Source organism: Antechinus flavipes, chromosome 3 (assembly GCF_016432865.1).
Source record: "Antechinus flavipes isolate AdamAnt ecotype Samford, QLD, Australia chromosome 3, AdamAnt_v2, whole genome shotgun sequence".
NCBI classification, from domain to species: Eukaryota; Metazoa; Chordata; class Mammalia; order Dasyuromorphia; family Dasyuridae; genus Antechinus; species Antechinus flavipes.
This window is the reverse complement of record NC_067400.1, coordinates 586,812,453-586,829,455: the sequence shown is the minus strand read 5'-3', so window position 1 is coordinate 586,829,455 and position 17,003 is coordinate 586,812,453. Positions and strand designations below refer to the sequence as shown.

Here is a 17,003-nt window from a genome sequence, read left to right as displayed (position 1 = left end):
ATCTAAATACTACGAGTCGGGACTGAATTGCGCCTCCCTCTGGAGCGACTCGGGACTTCCAGCTGGGCCCAGGGCTTGGGGGAATTTTGCAAAAGATGTCTAGGGACTAGGGGAGAGTGCAGTGTTTCAGATTGGAGCTGCGGTCTCACTTTCCCGGCCTCTATACCACCCGGAATAAGCCCAAGACTCGGGAATCTTGCTTGGACGAAAGGCTCAGTGCATATTAGGGGAAGAACTGAGTGTACTAATAAGGCGAAAAAACCCTTGTATCTCTCTCTCTCTCTCTCTCTCTCTCTCTCTCTCTCTCTCTCTCTCTCTCTCTCTCTCTCTCTCTCTCCTCCCCCCTCCCCTGCTCTGGCTCTCTGGCTCTCGTTTCGATCTCTTTTTGTCTCTGTCTCCCTGTCTCTCCGTCTCTGTATCTCTGTGTCTCTGTCTCCCTGTCTCTCTGTCTCTGTCTCTCATTTTCTGTCTCTCCGTCTCTCTTCTAGGCATTCACTTTTCTTCTGGCCCTGGGCACATCCAGGTATATGCTTACAGGCTCAGCCTGTTTCCTTTTCTTCCTCGGTGTCTCCTCAGTTTAGGGAGTGGAGTGGCGAGAATTTCAGGGAGTTGGACCTCTGAGGCGTCTAGTCATTTCTCTCCGCTCCCATTTTTCTATTTTTTGGACAAGGCTGTTTTTGTTTTTTTGTTTGTTTGTTTTGTTTTTTTCCCAATGGGATTTTCAGTGCAGGTTTAAAGTAGGTTGGGCTGGCCGGCCGGAAAGGCAAAGTCTTGTGGAGCCCGGGAAGGCGGAGGGCCCCGGATTCGGGGTCGTCTTGCGGCTTCCCTGCCTTGCCTGGGTCTCCCGGACGCCCTGCGCCTTTCTGATGATCCCGGGGAGGTTTCAGGAGTAGAGTTTTGCCAGACTGGGAGTGGGGATTGGAGAGGGGAGGGACTTGTACAGAGATGAAACGTTGAGTTTATAAAAAGAGTTTGCAGGTGAGGGGGAAGGGGGAAAAAAGGAAGGAAGTGTAAGCAAAAGCTTTGGCCTGCTCAGCTCTACATACTGGCGGAGGCCGGCTGAAGGACGACCTTCTTCCGGCCTGGGAAGATGGAAGAAGGGGACAAAGTTTGGAGGCTGGGTTCATTTTATTGTATCTTGCCTCCAGGGTAGAGCCCGAGCTCCGTTTGGGGGTGGGGGGGAGGAGTTAGACAAAAGGCCAACAGCCCTGGCGTCCTGCCCCGCTGGGAGGGCGTTCCCCCCCCCCCAGTCTCCCCTCCCCAGATTCTCTTCTGAATCGGACTTCCGGTCACTTTGCTCTGCTGGACCAAGGGTCCGAGGACCCCCGGTGTCTCCTCCATCTCGGCACTCACCTCGATATCAGGATTCAATTCCTTACACCCGGCAAGTCTCGGGCAGTCCCACTTTCACCCTTCGTGTCCTTGCTCGGGTCCCTCAACTCTTCATCCACCCCCCTTGTTCCCGACTTTTGGTTCCCGATATTCGGGGGGCCCGACTGGCTGCTCGGTGCGCTGGCTGACGGTCACCTCAGGCCGGAAAGATGCGCCCACCTGCTGAGGGCATGCTAGCAGGAGCCCGCAGAGGAGGTTTAGGCTGGGGAGCTCGATTTAGGTAGGATTGCAGGTTTCTGGTGATGCCGGGGAGGTGGGGTGGGGTGGGGGGAGCGGGGAGAATTAAGGGGAAGGGTCCGAGGAGAGCTCCAGGCCAACGGGAAGGAGACTCGCTCATTCAAACACTGGCCCTAAATACAAATCTTAGGACCCCACTCCCTACTCCGCCTGGAAGCTATAGCAGGTGGCACTGTAAGCCCACAGGCTTGGGACAGGCCCTGGCAGATGAGGAGGAGACACTGTCCGAAGACAGTGAAGGAAATTCTCTCCCAAACGCTTCCCCTTTTAATTCTCTTAATTTCTTGACCTGGCTGGCCGGTGCCCCTAAAAAAGGAGGAGAGGAGACCGAGTGAGAGAACGAGATTTGGCCACAAACGGACCCCCTTCCCCTCGACTTTGATGGGAAGAGAGGGCATGTAGGGAAGGGGCTGGAGGGACGGCACCGAGATCCCCGGAAAGCAAGAGAGGGAGGAGAGAAGTGCGCATTCCTTTGAGCTGGTGGTGAGCTACGCCGCTGCCACTCCTTTGGGGGGGGACCCTCTGTGGACCTAATGCATTCATCGAGAAAGACACTGGGACAAAGTTTGGCTATCTTCTGCAGGTCCTTCCATGCCTTCACCTTTTCTTCTCTGCCCCAACTATATTCACCCAGGTTTTAACAAGCAGTTCTGTTTCTCCCCCTGACAAGGCCGGACCGCGGGTTTTAAAATACAGATATATTCGTTGTACATTTCTTTTCACTATTGGCCCTTCGGTCCCTTCCGCCGGGCCCCCTTTCCTCCTCATGAATAAAAGAAAAAGTCAGAGCCTATCAGATCCCAGTCACCACTGCTTCTCTCCTCCTCCTCCTCCTCCTCCTCCTCCTCCACCACCACCACCACCTCCTCCTCCTCCTCCTCCTCCTCCTCTTCTTCTCTCTCCTCCTCCTCTTCTTCCTCCTCCAAGAAGTAAAGTACTTTAAACAACTTACGTAGATGATCACTCTCCCTCCCTCTTTACTCCCCTTCTCTCCAAAAGTCTCCCTATATAACCTCCCTTCTCCTCCCACTCACACCCCCAAACCAACTAGACACCTTCCTCTTCCTTCAATCACCCCTTCTTGGAAGGGAAAGGATTGTGTGTGCGCGTGTTGGGGGGTAGGGGTATCAGAGAAAGAGAAGGCGTAGGGGAGAGAAGAGAGGAGAAGAGAGCAGGAGAGAGAGAGAGAGAGAGAGAGAGAGAGAGAGAGAGAGAGAGAGAGAGAGAGAGAGAGAAGAGAGAGAGAGAGAAGAGAGAGAGGAAGGTGAGGAGAAGAGAAAGAGAAGGGAAGAGAAGGGAAGGGAAGAGAAGAGAAGAGAGAGAAGAGAAGAGAAGAGAAGAGAAGAGAAGAGAAGAGAAGAGAAGAGAAGAGAAGAGAAGAGAAGAGAAGAGAAGAGAAGAGAAGAGAGAAAAATAAAAACCCCAAAGAAATCTGTTTCACAGCCTCAGCTCAGAAACTTTAGCCCCTAGTGAGAGAGCCAGTGTCCTTAGCTTTTCTGGGGCTGGGGGGGACAGGATTCCCACCCCTCCTCCTCCCCCATCTCTACAGCGCCGGCTTCCAGTTCTGCCTCCCCAGTTCTGCCCGCACAACTTCTGGCGGAGGGGGACGAAGGGAGACTTGGGTCGGATTTGTTTGTTTTAACTTCCTTACCACCCCCACCCCCACCTCACCCCCCCCTCCCGGTTTCCCAGCTTCTGGACGCGTTTGACTGCAGCCGGGGGTGGGGTGGGGGGTAGGGAGAGTGTGTGGGGGTGGAGGGGGGAGAGGTTTTTTTAAAAAAGGAGAAAGGGAGAGAGAGGAGAAGAAAGAGCTCACAGTGGGGGGAAAAGAGAGAAGACAGGAAGGATTTCTGAGGACTCCGGACCTGTCCCTGGCGTGCCCAGAATGGCGGCTCTCCCCGGCACCGTACCGAGAATGATGAGACCGGCTCCGGGACAGAACTACCCTCGAACCGGATTTCCCCTGGAAGGTAAGGCAGCTTGTGTTCTACTCTCTTCGGTTTCTTTCTGGACAGCCCACCCTTGCTCTCTGTCCTCGGGGACCGCACTGTCTCGAAGGGCACACCGCGGTGGTAGCAGCAGAGAGCGGGTGGCGTCCCCAGACTTCTCGGGCACTGGAGGGAATGGGTCTTCCGCTCCGTCGATCCCGGGAGTCGCTGGGTCCCGGGAACTTTCCCGGGATCTCCACTTGTCAATGTTCTAGCCCGATTCCTTGCCCTGGGGGCTTCGGCTTCACTCCCCCCCTCTCCTAAGACTTTCTTTCCCGGTCCCCGACCTCAGCAAGGTTCAGCTGCTGGTGAATTTCACCTCCTTATCCAATTTCACTTACTTTCCCTGAAACGTTCTCCGCCCTCTGCAGACCCAGCCAACCCGGCTCTGTGTCGGTTTTCGATTTAAATTTTAGCCACGAAGATTCTTTTACGAAACATTTTATTTTAGGGGATTATCCACAACGAATATTCGGATGAATGTATCGTATGGATAGTGACTTCGATACTTTTTCCCCAAAGGAAATTAATCCTAGAAAACTCTCCTTTCTGGGCCTGCTCCCAAAACTATACGAAAGGAGAAGGATTTCATTTTAAAACTTTTCCACCGGACTCCCAAACTCTAGGGTTTTCAGAGAGACGCCGCTTCTCCCCCCTTCTTCCCCGGTCCCCGTCGCCCTTATCTCCTTGAACGAGAGACAGTGGCTACATAGAGAAAGAGGAGTAAAGAATTTGTTCCCCAAAATTTCCCCCTAAAATCAAAATTGCAAAGGGAAGGCACGGTAAAGCGCCTACATCCAGTCAAGAGGGGTGTGTGTGTGTGTGTGTGTGTGTGTGTGTGTGTGTGTGTGTGTGTGTGTGTGTGATTTTAGCTAATTAAAAGAAGTTAAACTTGTCAGTGAAAACGAACATCAGGAAGATTCTGGGAATAGGGGTGTCTCACGGAAGTGTTTCGAGGGTCCCCACTTGAGCCCCAAGCCCGCCGAAACGTGAATTTTTTAAGATTTTGTGAAGGCGCCGGGTGCCCGAGGAGGAGGAAGAGAATCGCTGGACTAGGGGAGGAAAGGGGGCTGGGCAGGAGGAATGAGCCGGGCAGCCCGCCCGAGATCTGGGGAGAGAGGCGGCGGCCCCGTCCCCGAAGGAGACGAGAGCCAGCGAGTGTTTCCGTGATCAAGTGCGCGAGAGAAAGTGGTGGGAAGCCACGCAGGCGGGAAAACCTTCACGCCGGGGGGATTTGGTGGAGTGCCTTGCTCTAGCGATGCCGGGGAAGCAGACGGCGCGAGGACGGCTCGGAGGATTAGGACAATATTTGCACACCATGCCGGAGAATACAGACAAGGCAGAAGTGGCGGCCGCTGGAGAGGCTCTTGAATATAAAGTTGGCCACTCGAGAGCTCTCGTCCGCTAATGGCATAGCGGGCCGCGGAGGCCGGGTGACTCCGCCGCGGCGGCGCGGGATGGCTGATTAAATGCGGAGGTAGCTGCAGACACCGACTTTGGCAAAGAGTGGGGGCTGAAGGGAGGGGAGGGGGAGCACGGGGGAAGGGGGAGACGGTGCTGCAGCCCGAGCCTACTCTCCCCCTCCTCGCCCCCACTCCCTCCTTGCCTTCCAATTATGCAGCCAGCTTCCTCCATCCGGGCGGCTGTGAAATTGTATTAATCTGCTAGATTTCCGCGGCAATGCAGTCCCCACACTGGGGGCTCGGGTCCGGATTAGAGCAGCCCCCCCCTTCCCGGCACACCTTCTGGGAGAAAGGGGTGCCAGCGGCGCAGCCGGAGCTCGGTTAAGGAGCTCCCAGTGGCGCGCGCACACACCCCAAACGCACAGCCGAAGTTCGGTGTGGTGGGGTTTTGGTGCAGAGAACGAGAAGCTCTGCTCCTGCCCTCCCCGGCACAGCCCAGGCCCTAGGGCAGTCCCGTAGGCCGGAAGGTTTTTCTAAGCCAGAGCAAGGGCAGAGAAACGTTTCGGGGAATCCAGAAAGTCTGACCCCACGAACCCCTTCCAACGCACCCATCCCCGCCTCCCTCAACCCGAGGCTGACCTACAACGAAATAAATCCTCGGACAGCGAATCAGGGGGAGGAGGCAGGCCCCAGCGGTCCAGGCCTGGCCCTGGCTGCCCCCTCTGGGGAAACCCTAGCGGAGGCCGCTGGCTATCGCGATATACTACGATCTCCCGGCCTCCTCCTCCTCCTGGCTCTTCCTTTCGGAGGTTTGCTTGGCCCACAGGAAATCTGGACACCAACGGTGTCCGTACCAAGTACGGGCTACTTAACTCCCTCAGCCCTCGTACAACCAAAGGGGTTTGTTCAGACCTCCCGATTTGGAACGGAAGGTTTCTTTAGGGTTCCTTTGGGTCCAAGTATCGTGACTGGCGTTCTCCCCGCTCAAAAGAAAAAAAAAATTGGCTTTGTCTCTAAGTTGTTCCGGGTCAACCAAATCCGAGGATAGGAATCCTCAGTTCTCGGCACAGTGGATTTGATGTGAGGGTGGATCGAGTACCGGCGAGCAAGGGGAAGAGTCTAGGGCCTTTCACCCGGGTCCTTCAGCCTGGTCCAAGACGATCCCCACCCACTCCACCCCACCCCAGCCCGCCGCCACCGGCCCTTTCCTTCTATAGCTGAATTCGATTTTTCTACCTGCGTCCTTCACACACACACACCACACACACACACACACACACACACACCACACAATCCTTGCCCGTGGACACAGAGGGTCATGTAGTGAAATTGGGGAAATATGAGGTACCCCCCCTTTTGCACAACCGCTATCTTTTTCACCTTCGGAAGTGAACCTGTAAAGCTCCAGATGCGGCGGCTTTAGAGGGCAGGGTCCCACTAAAGACAGGGAACGAAGCGAAGCGGCTTCCAGGTTTGACAGGGAACATTTTCGTTGTTAATGGGCGGACGCCTGCCCTAGGAACCAAGGGAATAGCTGCATCCTAAAATACTCTCCTGCCACCTTTGTAATGGACTTCTCCCATTCTTTTCTGATTTTCCTCTCTTTCCACCTTCCCCACAGTATCCACCCCACTGGGCCAGGGCCGGGTGAATCAACTTGGCGGGGTCTTCATCAACGGCAGGCCCCTACCCAACCACATTCGTCACAAGATCGTGGAGATGGCCCACCACGGCATCCGACCCTGCGTCATCTCTCGCCAGCTCCGCGTCTCCCACGGCTGTGTTTCCAAAATCCTATGCCGCTACCAGGAGACTGGCTCCATCCGGCCTGGGGCCATCGGGGGCAGCAAACCCAGGGTGAGTGTCCTTGGGAGTCCTAAGTTCCTCAACCGCCATCCTCAGAGAGCGGAGGGAACCTAATTCTAGATACAAGACCTGAAGGTCCTATGTTCCTGAAACACCAACTCAGGAGAAGTTATATAGAGATGCTGATGGAGAGGAGTATCATCCCCCAAGAACAGACGCCATCTCCAATATCCTATCTATAAGAGAGAGTTTGATAAAAGTGGGAAAGTCTATACTGGCTCCCTTACCCCACTGCAAGGAAATGAAGGCCAGATCTCTTTCTAAAACCCTTAAATCCACAATCTCCTCAACTATTTAGATAATTCATAAGCATCCTTATTCTGAAAGTCCACTTCCTTCTTTCACTATCTGGATAATTGAGGACAATTTGTCAGGATTACTCAGGCTTTTGAATGCCCGGTAGACATTGCTGGAAGAACATGAGTAACCGTCTTAGAGACCCTTGTCTGAAGACAACTCCTTGACTGCAAAAGGATACCTCCATCCTTATAGGTTGGCTATTTTCTCCTGGGGCCCGGAGGGAATAACCCAACATTTATCTCCTCCCTGGTCTTGCCCAGGTTTTGAGAGCTATCAGGATCTCTTCATATTGGCTTCCCCTTTCCATCTTTCACTTCCCCCACCCCCTGTCTTCAGTCTGCTCCTGAGAACTTTCTTAGTTTAATAACAACAATAACAAACAATTCCTATGTATTTATTTGACACTTTATAATTTTCAAGACTCTTCCCTTATAACATCCTTGTGAGGTAGGTAGAGCAAGTGTTAGGGTATTGTCCCATTTTACAGTTGAGAAAACCGAGACTGAAAGAGGTCAAATCACTGGTCCAGCAGTAATACTACTAGTAAGAAAGAGATACAGATTAAATAGGAACCCAGATTTTCTTAACTGATTCCTTTTTGCCCAGCCTATGACTTAATAGAAAAAGCGGCAACTCATAATAGTGAAATATGATTTCCAAATCTTATTTTTGTGACTAATTCTACATCCCATTGGGTAAATGGCTGTCCTCTCTGGACCTCCATTTCTCCTTCTGGGAAATAAGAAGGATCCCTTAAAGTCCCTCCCAGCTCAGCTTATCTAATGACTAGGGTGACTGCCTCTTTCTCCTACCTAGGATTTGATGGCAATCTCATAATCTGAGTGCCTCAATTTTAGGTTTATATTGAAAGTGATTTCTCTCCTCCCTCCTTTCCTTTGCTACTCTTTTCCCCTGTCCTACTCCCACATTCCCTCACTAAAGCAGGTAGCCACTCCAGACGTGGAAAAGAAAATAGAGGAATACAAAAGAGAAAACCCCGGGATGTTCAGCTGGGAAATCCGGGATCGGTTGCTCAAGGATGGACACTGTGACCGGAGCACGGTTCCCTCAGGTGAGAAGACAACTGAGCAGGCTGGGCTGGGAGTCTCACACACAGGAGAAATGTAATGTCCTGTAGGTACCAGCTGAACCAGCCCAGGGTCCTTTGCCCTCTATTTCCAGAATGTCCCTGCCAGAAGGAGTCAGGTGAGGAATATATGGAGAGGGGGGGAAGAGCAGGATCGAACATGCAAGGAGAGAGAAAGTAATTCTGTGAGAAAGGAAAGGGAAGGTAGAGAGAAGCAGGGTGAATTCGTAAAGGAAAAAAAGAAAGCATGAATAAGAAACAAAATTGTACCAACAAGCTCTGAGAAAGGATAAAAAGAGTTTGAAAAAGAAAATGAAGACACTAAGAAAGAAAAAGGGGACAAAGATACTGAAAGAACTAAAGATGTGAATAAAGAAATAAAATGGAGAGAGACAGAGGAAAGGGACCCAAATCCAAAAGCTTTTATTAAATAACAAACTGAATTTAGTAGGGGAAGAAAGTTGTGACGGCACTCAGCTACTAGTTGACAGGAAATTGACCAGGATAAACTTCTCAGAAGTGCCGGAATCCTGGTTCCCTCACCCAAACGCTACCCTGCTCAGCCTCGGGCCCCACTCCACTTCAGGCTCTAGGCCGGCTGCAGCATGCAAGGGTCATAGCCTCCCGATTTCATCTCTTGGGCCCCCCGGCTCTGGCCTTCCCCTCTGCACTCTTAACCTGGCCCGCATTTCATGGCGCTAGTCTGGGATCCAGACACCAGAATGAGTTTCAGAGCCAAGGCTAGGGCCTCGGTTCCGGGATGGTGCTGGTGCTGGCACAAACTAAGGTGCCGGTTCCGGTGTGCCGGTGGCTTAACTGCATTTGATTAGGGACAGTTTAGGATTGGAGAAGGAGGGGGTTCATTTAGATGTGTGCACAAATGCAGGCATAAGTATGTGGAAATGTTTGTGCACAAGTGTGTGCAAGTGTGTAAAGATACAGATATTTCTCGCGTGTAAAGGAGTATGTGCCTAAAGTTGCATCTGTACAAAAGTGTGTGTATGTTTGAGTGTGTGAATAAATGTATATCAACGTGTTTGTGAATGACTGTAAATGTGGGTTTTTAATGCATGTGAACATTAGCGCTATATACCAAACCGGGAAGCTATGGGGGGCACCTGGGGATGTATTCGTGGGTATCCGTATGGGTAAGTTGTATATTTGAGTGTGATGACTTTCTCAGCGGGTGCAAGTTGCGCTGGGACACTTGTGGGCGAGCAGCTGCCAGTGTCGCTCCTTTCCCAAAGCTGGAGGGGCCAGGCTCCTGGTGGTGATAGGAGGTGGGAGTGGGAGGGAAAGCTTTACTTTCTCCACAGCTTATACTTTCTCTTTTGCCTTTGAATTTCTGAGGTTTAGTGAGTTCGATTAGCCGTGTGCTCAGAATCAAATTCGGGAAGAAAGAGGAAGAGGATGAGTGCGACAAGAAAGAGGAGGACGGGGAGAAGAAGGCGAAACACAGCATCGACGGCATCCTGGGCGACAAAGGTAGAGAAAGGCCTCCCGGGGCCTCTGCGTCCTCCGCCAGAGAGAGAGAGAGAGAGAGAGAGAGAGAGAGAGAGAGAGAGAGAGAGAGAGAGAGACAGAGAGACAGAGAGACAGAGAGACAGAGACAGACAGAGACTTGTTTGTCCACTTTGAAAGAGGCACACTGTCCTAACCTGGGAGTCAGGGCACCTGAGTTCAAGTCTTACCACAGCCATAATTTGCCTAGCAAACCCAGGCACATCACTTGTCGACTTAGAACCTCATTCTCTTTACCTGGAAAATGGGTATTAGAGAACTTGTCCTGTCCTCCTTACAAAACTATTGAAAAGATCTAAGGAGCTAAGTGAATAAGTTCAGCAAGATCGGTGTACTACCTTGTCCAGCCTTGGACTTGGAAGTGAATATACCTGTCCTCTGATGCTTGCTGTGTGACCACGGCCAAGTCGATCTACCCCCTCTGAATCTGGTTTCCTTGTCCGTAAAAGGACTTACTTGCATTATCCAACTTTTAAGATTACGTGGAAAGAGAGTCCTGCAAATTTGCAAAGGCTCTGCAAAAGCTAGATATGGCCGATGGGTGTAAAGCACTTTGTATTTATTCCCCAAAGCGCTAAAAAGGGCTGGATTCTTAGGGAGAGATTAAGGCTAAAGCAACTGGATTGTACAGGACAGAGACTCTAGGAGGGAGGAAAGGACGAATGTATTCGGATCAGGAAAACCGGGCTCTCTCGCTCTCTCTCCTCCTCCCCAAATACGCATCACGTTATTGCTATTATTTCTGGCCATTGTAGTAAATGAATGAAGGCAAGGGTATGTCTCTATATCGTCATTGTATTACCTCCTATTATAGTCTGTTTTCTCAGCGGAGTGAAGTACAGGGATTCGGAAGGAAGTGATGTTTTCAGAGAGCTTTGGGAAGCTCCTCCCGCCCCCATTCCGGAGAAGTGGGGGGTCAGTCAGGTCTCCCTTCTAACCCTCTTCCCCGCCGTGAGTGCAGGAAGGCGTTAGCCTGTTCGCGGGGAGTTGGGTCTCGATCAATTATTTATAGGAAACTGTAGGCGAGGGGAGGGTTAGGGGAGGGCAGCCGGAGGTGGGGGGGGGGGGCGTATCGCGGCTCCCTAAATGAATTTGTTCGACAGCTTTTTCTACTGCTCTCTAAACGGTCCCTTGAAACTCCTCCTGACAGTTGAGTGATCGGTGCAATCAATATCAATTAGAGAACGCGGGGGAATCCGGTACCTCATTCTGGCCGGGGCAGAGCTAGGAGATCGCGGCCTGCCTGGGGGTGGGGGGTGGGGAAAAGCCCGGGTCTCCCCTCCCCCGGGAAGAAGCCGGTTTGGGGCGGGCCCACGGCAAGTGAAGAAGCTAAAACTAGTCCCGAAGTTTCCGGCCCTGTCATGGGATGAGGGGAAAAGTAGCATCCCCGTAGTCTCGAGCCTCGGGCATATACTGGGGGCCAGAGAGCAGGACCACGGCCTGCCTGGCCCGGCCCAGACTCCCTCCCCTCGCTCGGGACCCTTGATTGTTAGAAACAGACGCGCCGACTACAGGCTCCGTGGCCGGTTTCTCGGGATCTGGGCCCGCGCGGGATTTGGGGGCGATTTTCTTGGTGGGAGCACTCACCGAAAACTACTCTTGAATTTGAGGGGGGTAGAAAGCAGAGAGTGGCTGTCGGATTCCTGACTCTACTTCCCGGCAGAGTGGGAATTGTGATAGTGAGACTAGAGCGTGAGGGGACAGAGGTGGTGAAAATGAATAGAAAAGTAGAGATCGGAAGAGGTACCGGGGAATTGGCAGGAAAAATAAAAGGCAGAAGGCAATTCCGAATTGTGTGTGTGTGTGTGTGTGTGTGTGTGTGTGTGTGTGTGTGTGTACGTGTGTGTGCGCGCGTTGCTGCTGCGCGACTTTGAGAAAGGCAGAGAAAGGAGTTAGGGAGAAAACTTTGAAATTCTTCGGATCAGTCGTTTGTTCTGAGCAGTCCCTTTCTCCCCTAACCGCCCCCAACACATCAGCCCGGTTGTTGACTCTTCCTCCCAACCTTGAAGATGAACTTCAGAGACAAAGCCCCCTGGCTTGTTGCCGCCTCCCGAGCCCAGATCCTGCCCCACAAAGGCAGCCCCAGTACAAGAAGGAGGGCGACTAGGAACGGAGGGAAAGGGCCCAAGTCCTGGGGAGGGGAGCGGGGGAAGGGGCGGGCTATTGACATTCAAAAACGTGCGAGCAGCCGCGCTGCTCTTGGACAAAGGGCCGGGGAGGAGGCAAAGAAAGGGAGCTAAGTTATTCGGCCGCTCCCCGCTGCTCTGAGTGCCGGGGAATATTCTAAGGCCCCTCGGGCGCCGGCCTGAGGCCCCGGACACAGCGAAATTTTGCATCCAGGCAGAGCCCCGACACACTCTGTCTCTAAGGGTCGGCTGTGGACTTGGGGGGTTTTGTTATGAGGTTTTTTGGTTTGTTTGTTTTCCGGGCGATAGAGCGGAGGTGAGAGGAATGTGTTTCTGCGCTTAAACACAAACACACACACACACACACACACACACACACACACACACACACACACAATTTTGTACTTCTGGCTGGTGGAAAAAAGTCCCCACCCTGAGCCAAAATAAAAATCCGTTTCCCCTCTACCTTTCCTTACTCCTCCATATATGAGGCAAATCTTCCCATCTTGAGAATCTGACTACGGAAAGGGAGCTTTTGAAGTCCCAGCAAAGGGAACTGTCCGCGGGGAGAGAGAGCTGCTAGGAATTCGGCCGGGCTCTCTTGTTCTGAGGTAGCAAGTCTGAGGGCCTCAGGGTCGGTGGCACAGAAGGGGAACCTCCGCCGTGTACCGAGATTTCGCTTCTCCGCGGGCCGCGGGAAAGGGCAAAGGGCCCAAAACAGGGACCGGCAAGCAGGGAAGGGAGCCAGTGGTCTCTTGGCCCGCAGCGGCCTCAAACCCGGACTGCCGAACTGCCTTCGTTAGACAGAGGTTGCCCCCGAGAGACCTGTGAGGAGTTCGGTTTGCTATGGGGAAAGTGAAGGTTGCCGGGGGTGGGGGGAGGAGGAAGAACGAAGCCCATTTATCCCGAGTTTGAGAAGGACCATGGACCCTGCCTTTCTATTACGCTTGAGAGAGAAAAGATCTGGAAAGAAACGCAGGCGATTCCGTGGGGATGACTCAAATCCCGAATAAATTGTTCTACTAACGAAAGGAGCAAGTGTGAGGCCGGAGCTGTGCAACGGAGTGTATCCGAATGTCTGGGGGCGGGTGTCTTGACTCTGAGTGGGTGAGTGAGTTTGGACGTAGCCAGAGCTCCCGGCGCGTGGACCAGATTTGTAAGCCTTTATTTCTGAACCCCGTCAGATCAGACCCTTTTGGGGGTTCCCCCTCCCACAGTCAGCCATAAGGTTCAATCCCAAACCTACGGCCTTCCCGACTTGGCCACGGCGGAGGGGAGAAGCCCCGGACGGAAAGGAGAGCTAGGGCACCGGGGGTGTGTGGAGGGCTCGGGGGTAGGGGGTGGAAGACAGCCACAACTTTGTTTGGGCTTCTCTTGTGACAAATGCCCTCTCGGGGGGTTGCTCCTCTCCTCGCGGGGAGTCGACAAAGAAGGGGCTTAAGAGCTCTCCTCTTTAAGAGCTAAGGAGAGATTCCTCCCTGCGCTGGTTTCTTTCTATCGTCTGCTTGGCATTTAATAATGCTAAGACTTATTAGAGCTGGTAATGAAAAGTGGGGCTGCTGAATAGGGAACTGTGTTGGAGAGGGGTGTAATAGCTTCGAGGCATGGTAAGAAACTATTTATCCGCAATCAGTCCTCACTCTCAGAGTTTGAAGCACAAACGTTAAGTCGAAGGGTTTTAAAGCAGATTAAATTGGGCTTTTATTTCTCTGCACTTTCATCTTTGAACAGCTCACTCCTGCTTGCCTTGGGCTGATATTCATGAGCCGTTCGTATTCCTTCTCTCTCTCTCTCTCTCTCTCTCTCTCTCTCTCTCTCTCTCTCTCTCTCTCTCTCTCTCCCTCCCTCCCTCCTTCTCCTTTCTCTCATTCTCTTTTCTCCCCATTTTCTCTTTTTTCCTCGTTCATAGTCTCTGTCTCTCTGTCTCTCCTTGTCTCTCTGTCTCCGTCTCTTTCTGTCTCTCTCGCTCTCTCTCTCTCTTCCCCTCCCTCCCTCTCCCTCTTCCTTCTCCTCCTCTTCTTTTCTACTCTTAGCCTTGCTGAGACTGAGGTATTACTTACTATCCGAGCTGCTGATATTAGTACGGCCACCTAGGATCCCAGATTCTAGTCCGCGCTATCTTCCTCACCTGGGAACGTAGATGGGCCAACTCTTTGTCCTTCTCGACTCTTCCTCCATTCTCCTCCCCACCCCAGTCCTGTCCCCCCCTTTACCTCAATCTCGGGATTCGAGAAGGGAGGAAAGGGCTCAATAGTTTGTGAAAAAGGAAAGAGCCCCCCCCCCCTTGATTCCGGGAAGGACAGACTTTAAAGAACAAGTTGGAAAGAACCGAGGGAAGGGAAACCCAAGCTGAAGAAACTAGTGAGACTGGAAGAAGAGTGAGACCGAAAACAATATATAGGGGAGAGAGAGAGAGAGAGAGAGAGAGAGAGAGAGAGAGAGAGAGAGAGAGAGAGAGAGAGAGAGAGAGAGAGAGAGAGAGAGAAAACTGTGGAGGTCAACACGGAAACTGACCAGGTCATAGTTGAAACTGACAGGGTCGGAGCTAGAAAGCAGAGCTAGGAAAGAAACTCCGCGTGGGTACTTGAAACGATTTTCGGCCAAACCCATGAAGGAAATCTGTCTTCCCCCTTGACCCTCAAATCTTAAAAACCCACTCCCGAAATGTTTCTTTTGGAGTCAGGAGGCCTTGGAGAGGAAGCGGCCGGGGCTCCGGGTGGCCCAGGACGGGTCTAGGGCAGTGTGTGTGGGCGGATCCAGGTCGTGTCTCTTTGTTTTCCTTTTTATTTTCTTCTTCTGTATTTTTAAGCGGGCGGAAGGGGGCTGATGAATTTACAGGTGTAGTACGGGAGTGGGGAAGTAGCGGCGGGAGGGAAGAAGGTCTATTTAGACACTTGAAAAGAGGAGGTAGCAACAATTTAATTTGGCCGAGTCTGCTAATGCGGTTTTCTGTGGCTTGCTACACTGGAGGAAGCTGTTTTGATTGTGCGTACAAGGACCTGCCAAATTTAATTAGGCTCCGGGGGAGCGAGTGAATAGGGGAAGGGGGAGCAGCTCCTCTCGGCCCCCGCCGCATTTTCGGCTTCACACCTGGGAGTGGCATTGTTTACTGGACTAGTGAGAGGAAGGTGGGAGGGAAAGAAGTGTGTGCTTGCCTGTGTGTGTGTGTGTGTGTGTGTGTGTGTGTGTGTGTGTGTGTGTGTTGGGGGGGGGGGGAGAGGTGTGATCGAAGAGAAAACAAGGAGAGGAAGGGAGCCTAAGCAGGTGGGGGTGGGGTGCTAGCTGATAGTCAATTTATCAGAAGCCATCTGCATTGATTTAAACCAACAAGTTCCCTCCTCGGTAAATGTGTGTTTTAAGAGAGGTAATTGACACTTCACCAAATCAAAGGATTACCCCGGTTGGCAATCTAATCAAACAGAGACCAGGCTGGATTTGTGCCTGTTCGGAGAAGGATCAACTTCGCATAATGGGGGCCAGGAGAAAGATAGGAGGGTGTCAGGCAATTCGCTGGCTTTCGCCTGGGCTCCTCCGTGCATATTCAGTGGGGCTAGAGAGGGGTGGGGGGAGAGAGGATGAGAGAGAGAGAGAGAGAGAGAGAGAGAGAGAGAGAGAGAGGAGAGAGAGAGAGAGAGAGAGAGAGAGAGAGAGGCGATGATGGTGCTGGAGAAGGAAGGTTGAGGGGAGTGAGAAAGTCCCAACAGAGAAGGCCATTTCCACAGAGTTAGAACACCCGGTGCTGACAAACCCCTTCCCCCATGCCCCCTCCCCCCAAAAAAGCAGAACACGAAGCTGAGACAAATGCAATACAACAATAAAGGGAGATAACAATTACAAAGGCAAACACAGGCTTTCACTAGCTAGTAGCCTCAGAACCTGGTGTAAATAAACAAAGTAGGCAAATGTTTGCAAGATAAACTCTCTCCTAAATCAAGTGTGACGGGAAGGAGAGAAGAGACAGAAGGAGATAAGGTTGGAGGGAGAATGAATAGCATAATCGAATACAAGACATTTTAAAAAGCAAACTTTAAACAAGGGAAAGCAGGGGAGGGGAGAGTAATTATCCACCCAGGAGAAGGCAGGGTAGCCCAACCCGGTGTTCCTAAGGGGAGCCTGGAAGGGGGAAGTACTGAAGGAGAGGAGGAGATACATTTCAGGGATTTCGAGAATGTCCAGGATAAGCCATAAGACTATCAGAACTAGAAAGGACCTCCCTGAATTCCTTAGAACATAGAACATCCAAGCTGAAAGGAATATTAGAACCCAGACTACCAAAGCCTTAGAACCCAATGTCAGAGCTGGAAAAAAACATCAGGATAGAAAATGTCAGAGTTGGAAGGGATCTTTGGATAGAAGCTGTTTATGTTGAAAGAGATCTAAGAGTACATAGACTGTTACAGCCGGGAGACCTTAGGACACAGAATGTCACAGCTGGACGGGATCTGAGAGGTTGCCTAGTTCATTGACTTGATTTTACAAAGAAGGAAACTGAGGCCCAAAGAAGTGCAATGAATTTTAAAAAGCTATACTTTACCAGGAATTTACTGTTGAAAGAAAGAAGGAAGGAAGAAAGGAAGGAAGGAAGGAAGGAAGGAAGGAAGGAAGGAAGGAAGGAAGGAAGGAAGGAAGGAAGGAAGGAAGGAAGGAAGAAAAAAGAAAGAGAAGGAAGAAAGAAAGAAAAAAGAAAGAAAGAAAGAAAGAAAAAAGAAAGAAAGAAAGAAAGAAGGAAGGAAGAAAAAAGAAAGAAGAAAGAAAAGAAAAAGAGAAGGAAGGAAGGAAGAAGAAAGAAAGAAAAAAAAGAAAGAAAGAAAGAGAAGGAAGAAAGAAAGAAAGAAAGAAAGAAAAAAGAAAAAAAAGAAAGAAAGAAAGAAAGAAAGAAAGAAAGAAAGAAAGAAAGAAAGAAAGAAACTATATCCTGAATTTGGCTTCCTGGTTCGTCCTGAAGTCACCTCTCCTAAGCATTACCAAATGGAGACCAATCTGCTGTGTGTCCACCTCAAGACATTTCCAAACACGGAGGTTTTCCAGGCATTGTACATAAGAGACTTGGGCAATTGGCCCAGTGGTTAAAGGAATTAGATAT

General features: G+C 51.4%; 1 protein-coding gene across 1 annotated transcript in view; it reads left to right on the top strand.

Moving 5' to 3' along the window:
- Window positions 1-2,978: 2,978 nt before the first annotated feature.
- PAX7 (paired box 7) overlaps window positions 2,979-17,003 on the top strand; it is a 157,893-nt gene continuing 143,868 nt past the window's right edge. Inside the window, exons 1-4 of the mRNA XM_051988399.1 lie at window positions 2,979-3,599; window positions 6,642-6,877; window positions 8,129-8,258; window positions 9,630-9,758. Of these exons, the coding sequence (XP_051844359.1) occupies window positions 3,515-3,599; window positions 6,642-6,877; window positions 8,129-8,258; window positions 9,630-9,758 (580 nt within the window). The 5' untranslated portion in view covers window positions 2,979-3,514. The remainder of the gene's footprint in view (window positions 3,600-6,641; window positions 6,878-8,128; window positions 8,259-9,629; window positions 9,759-17,003) is intronic.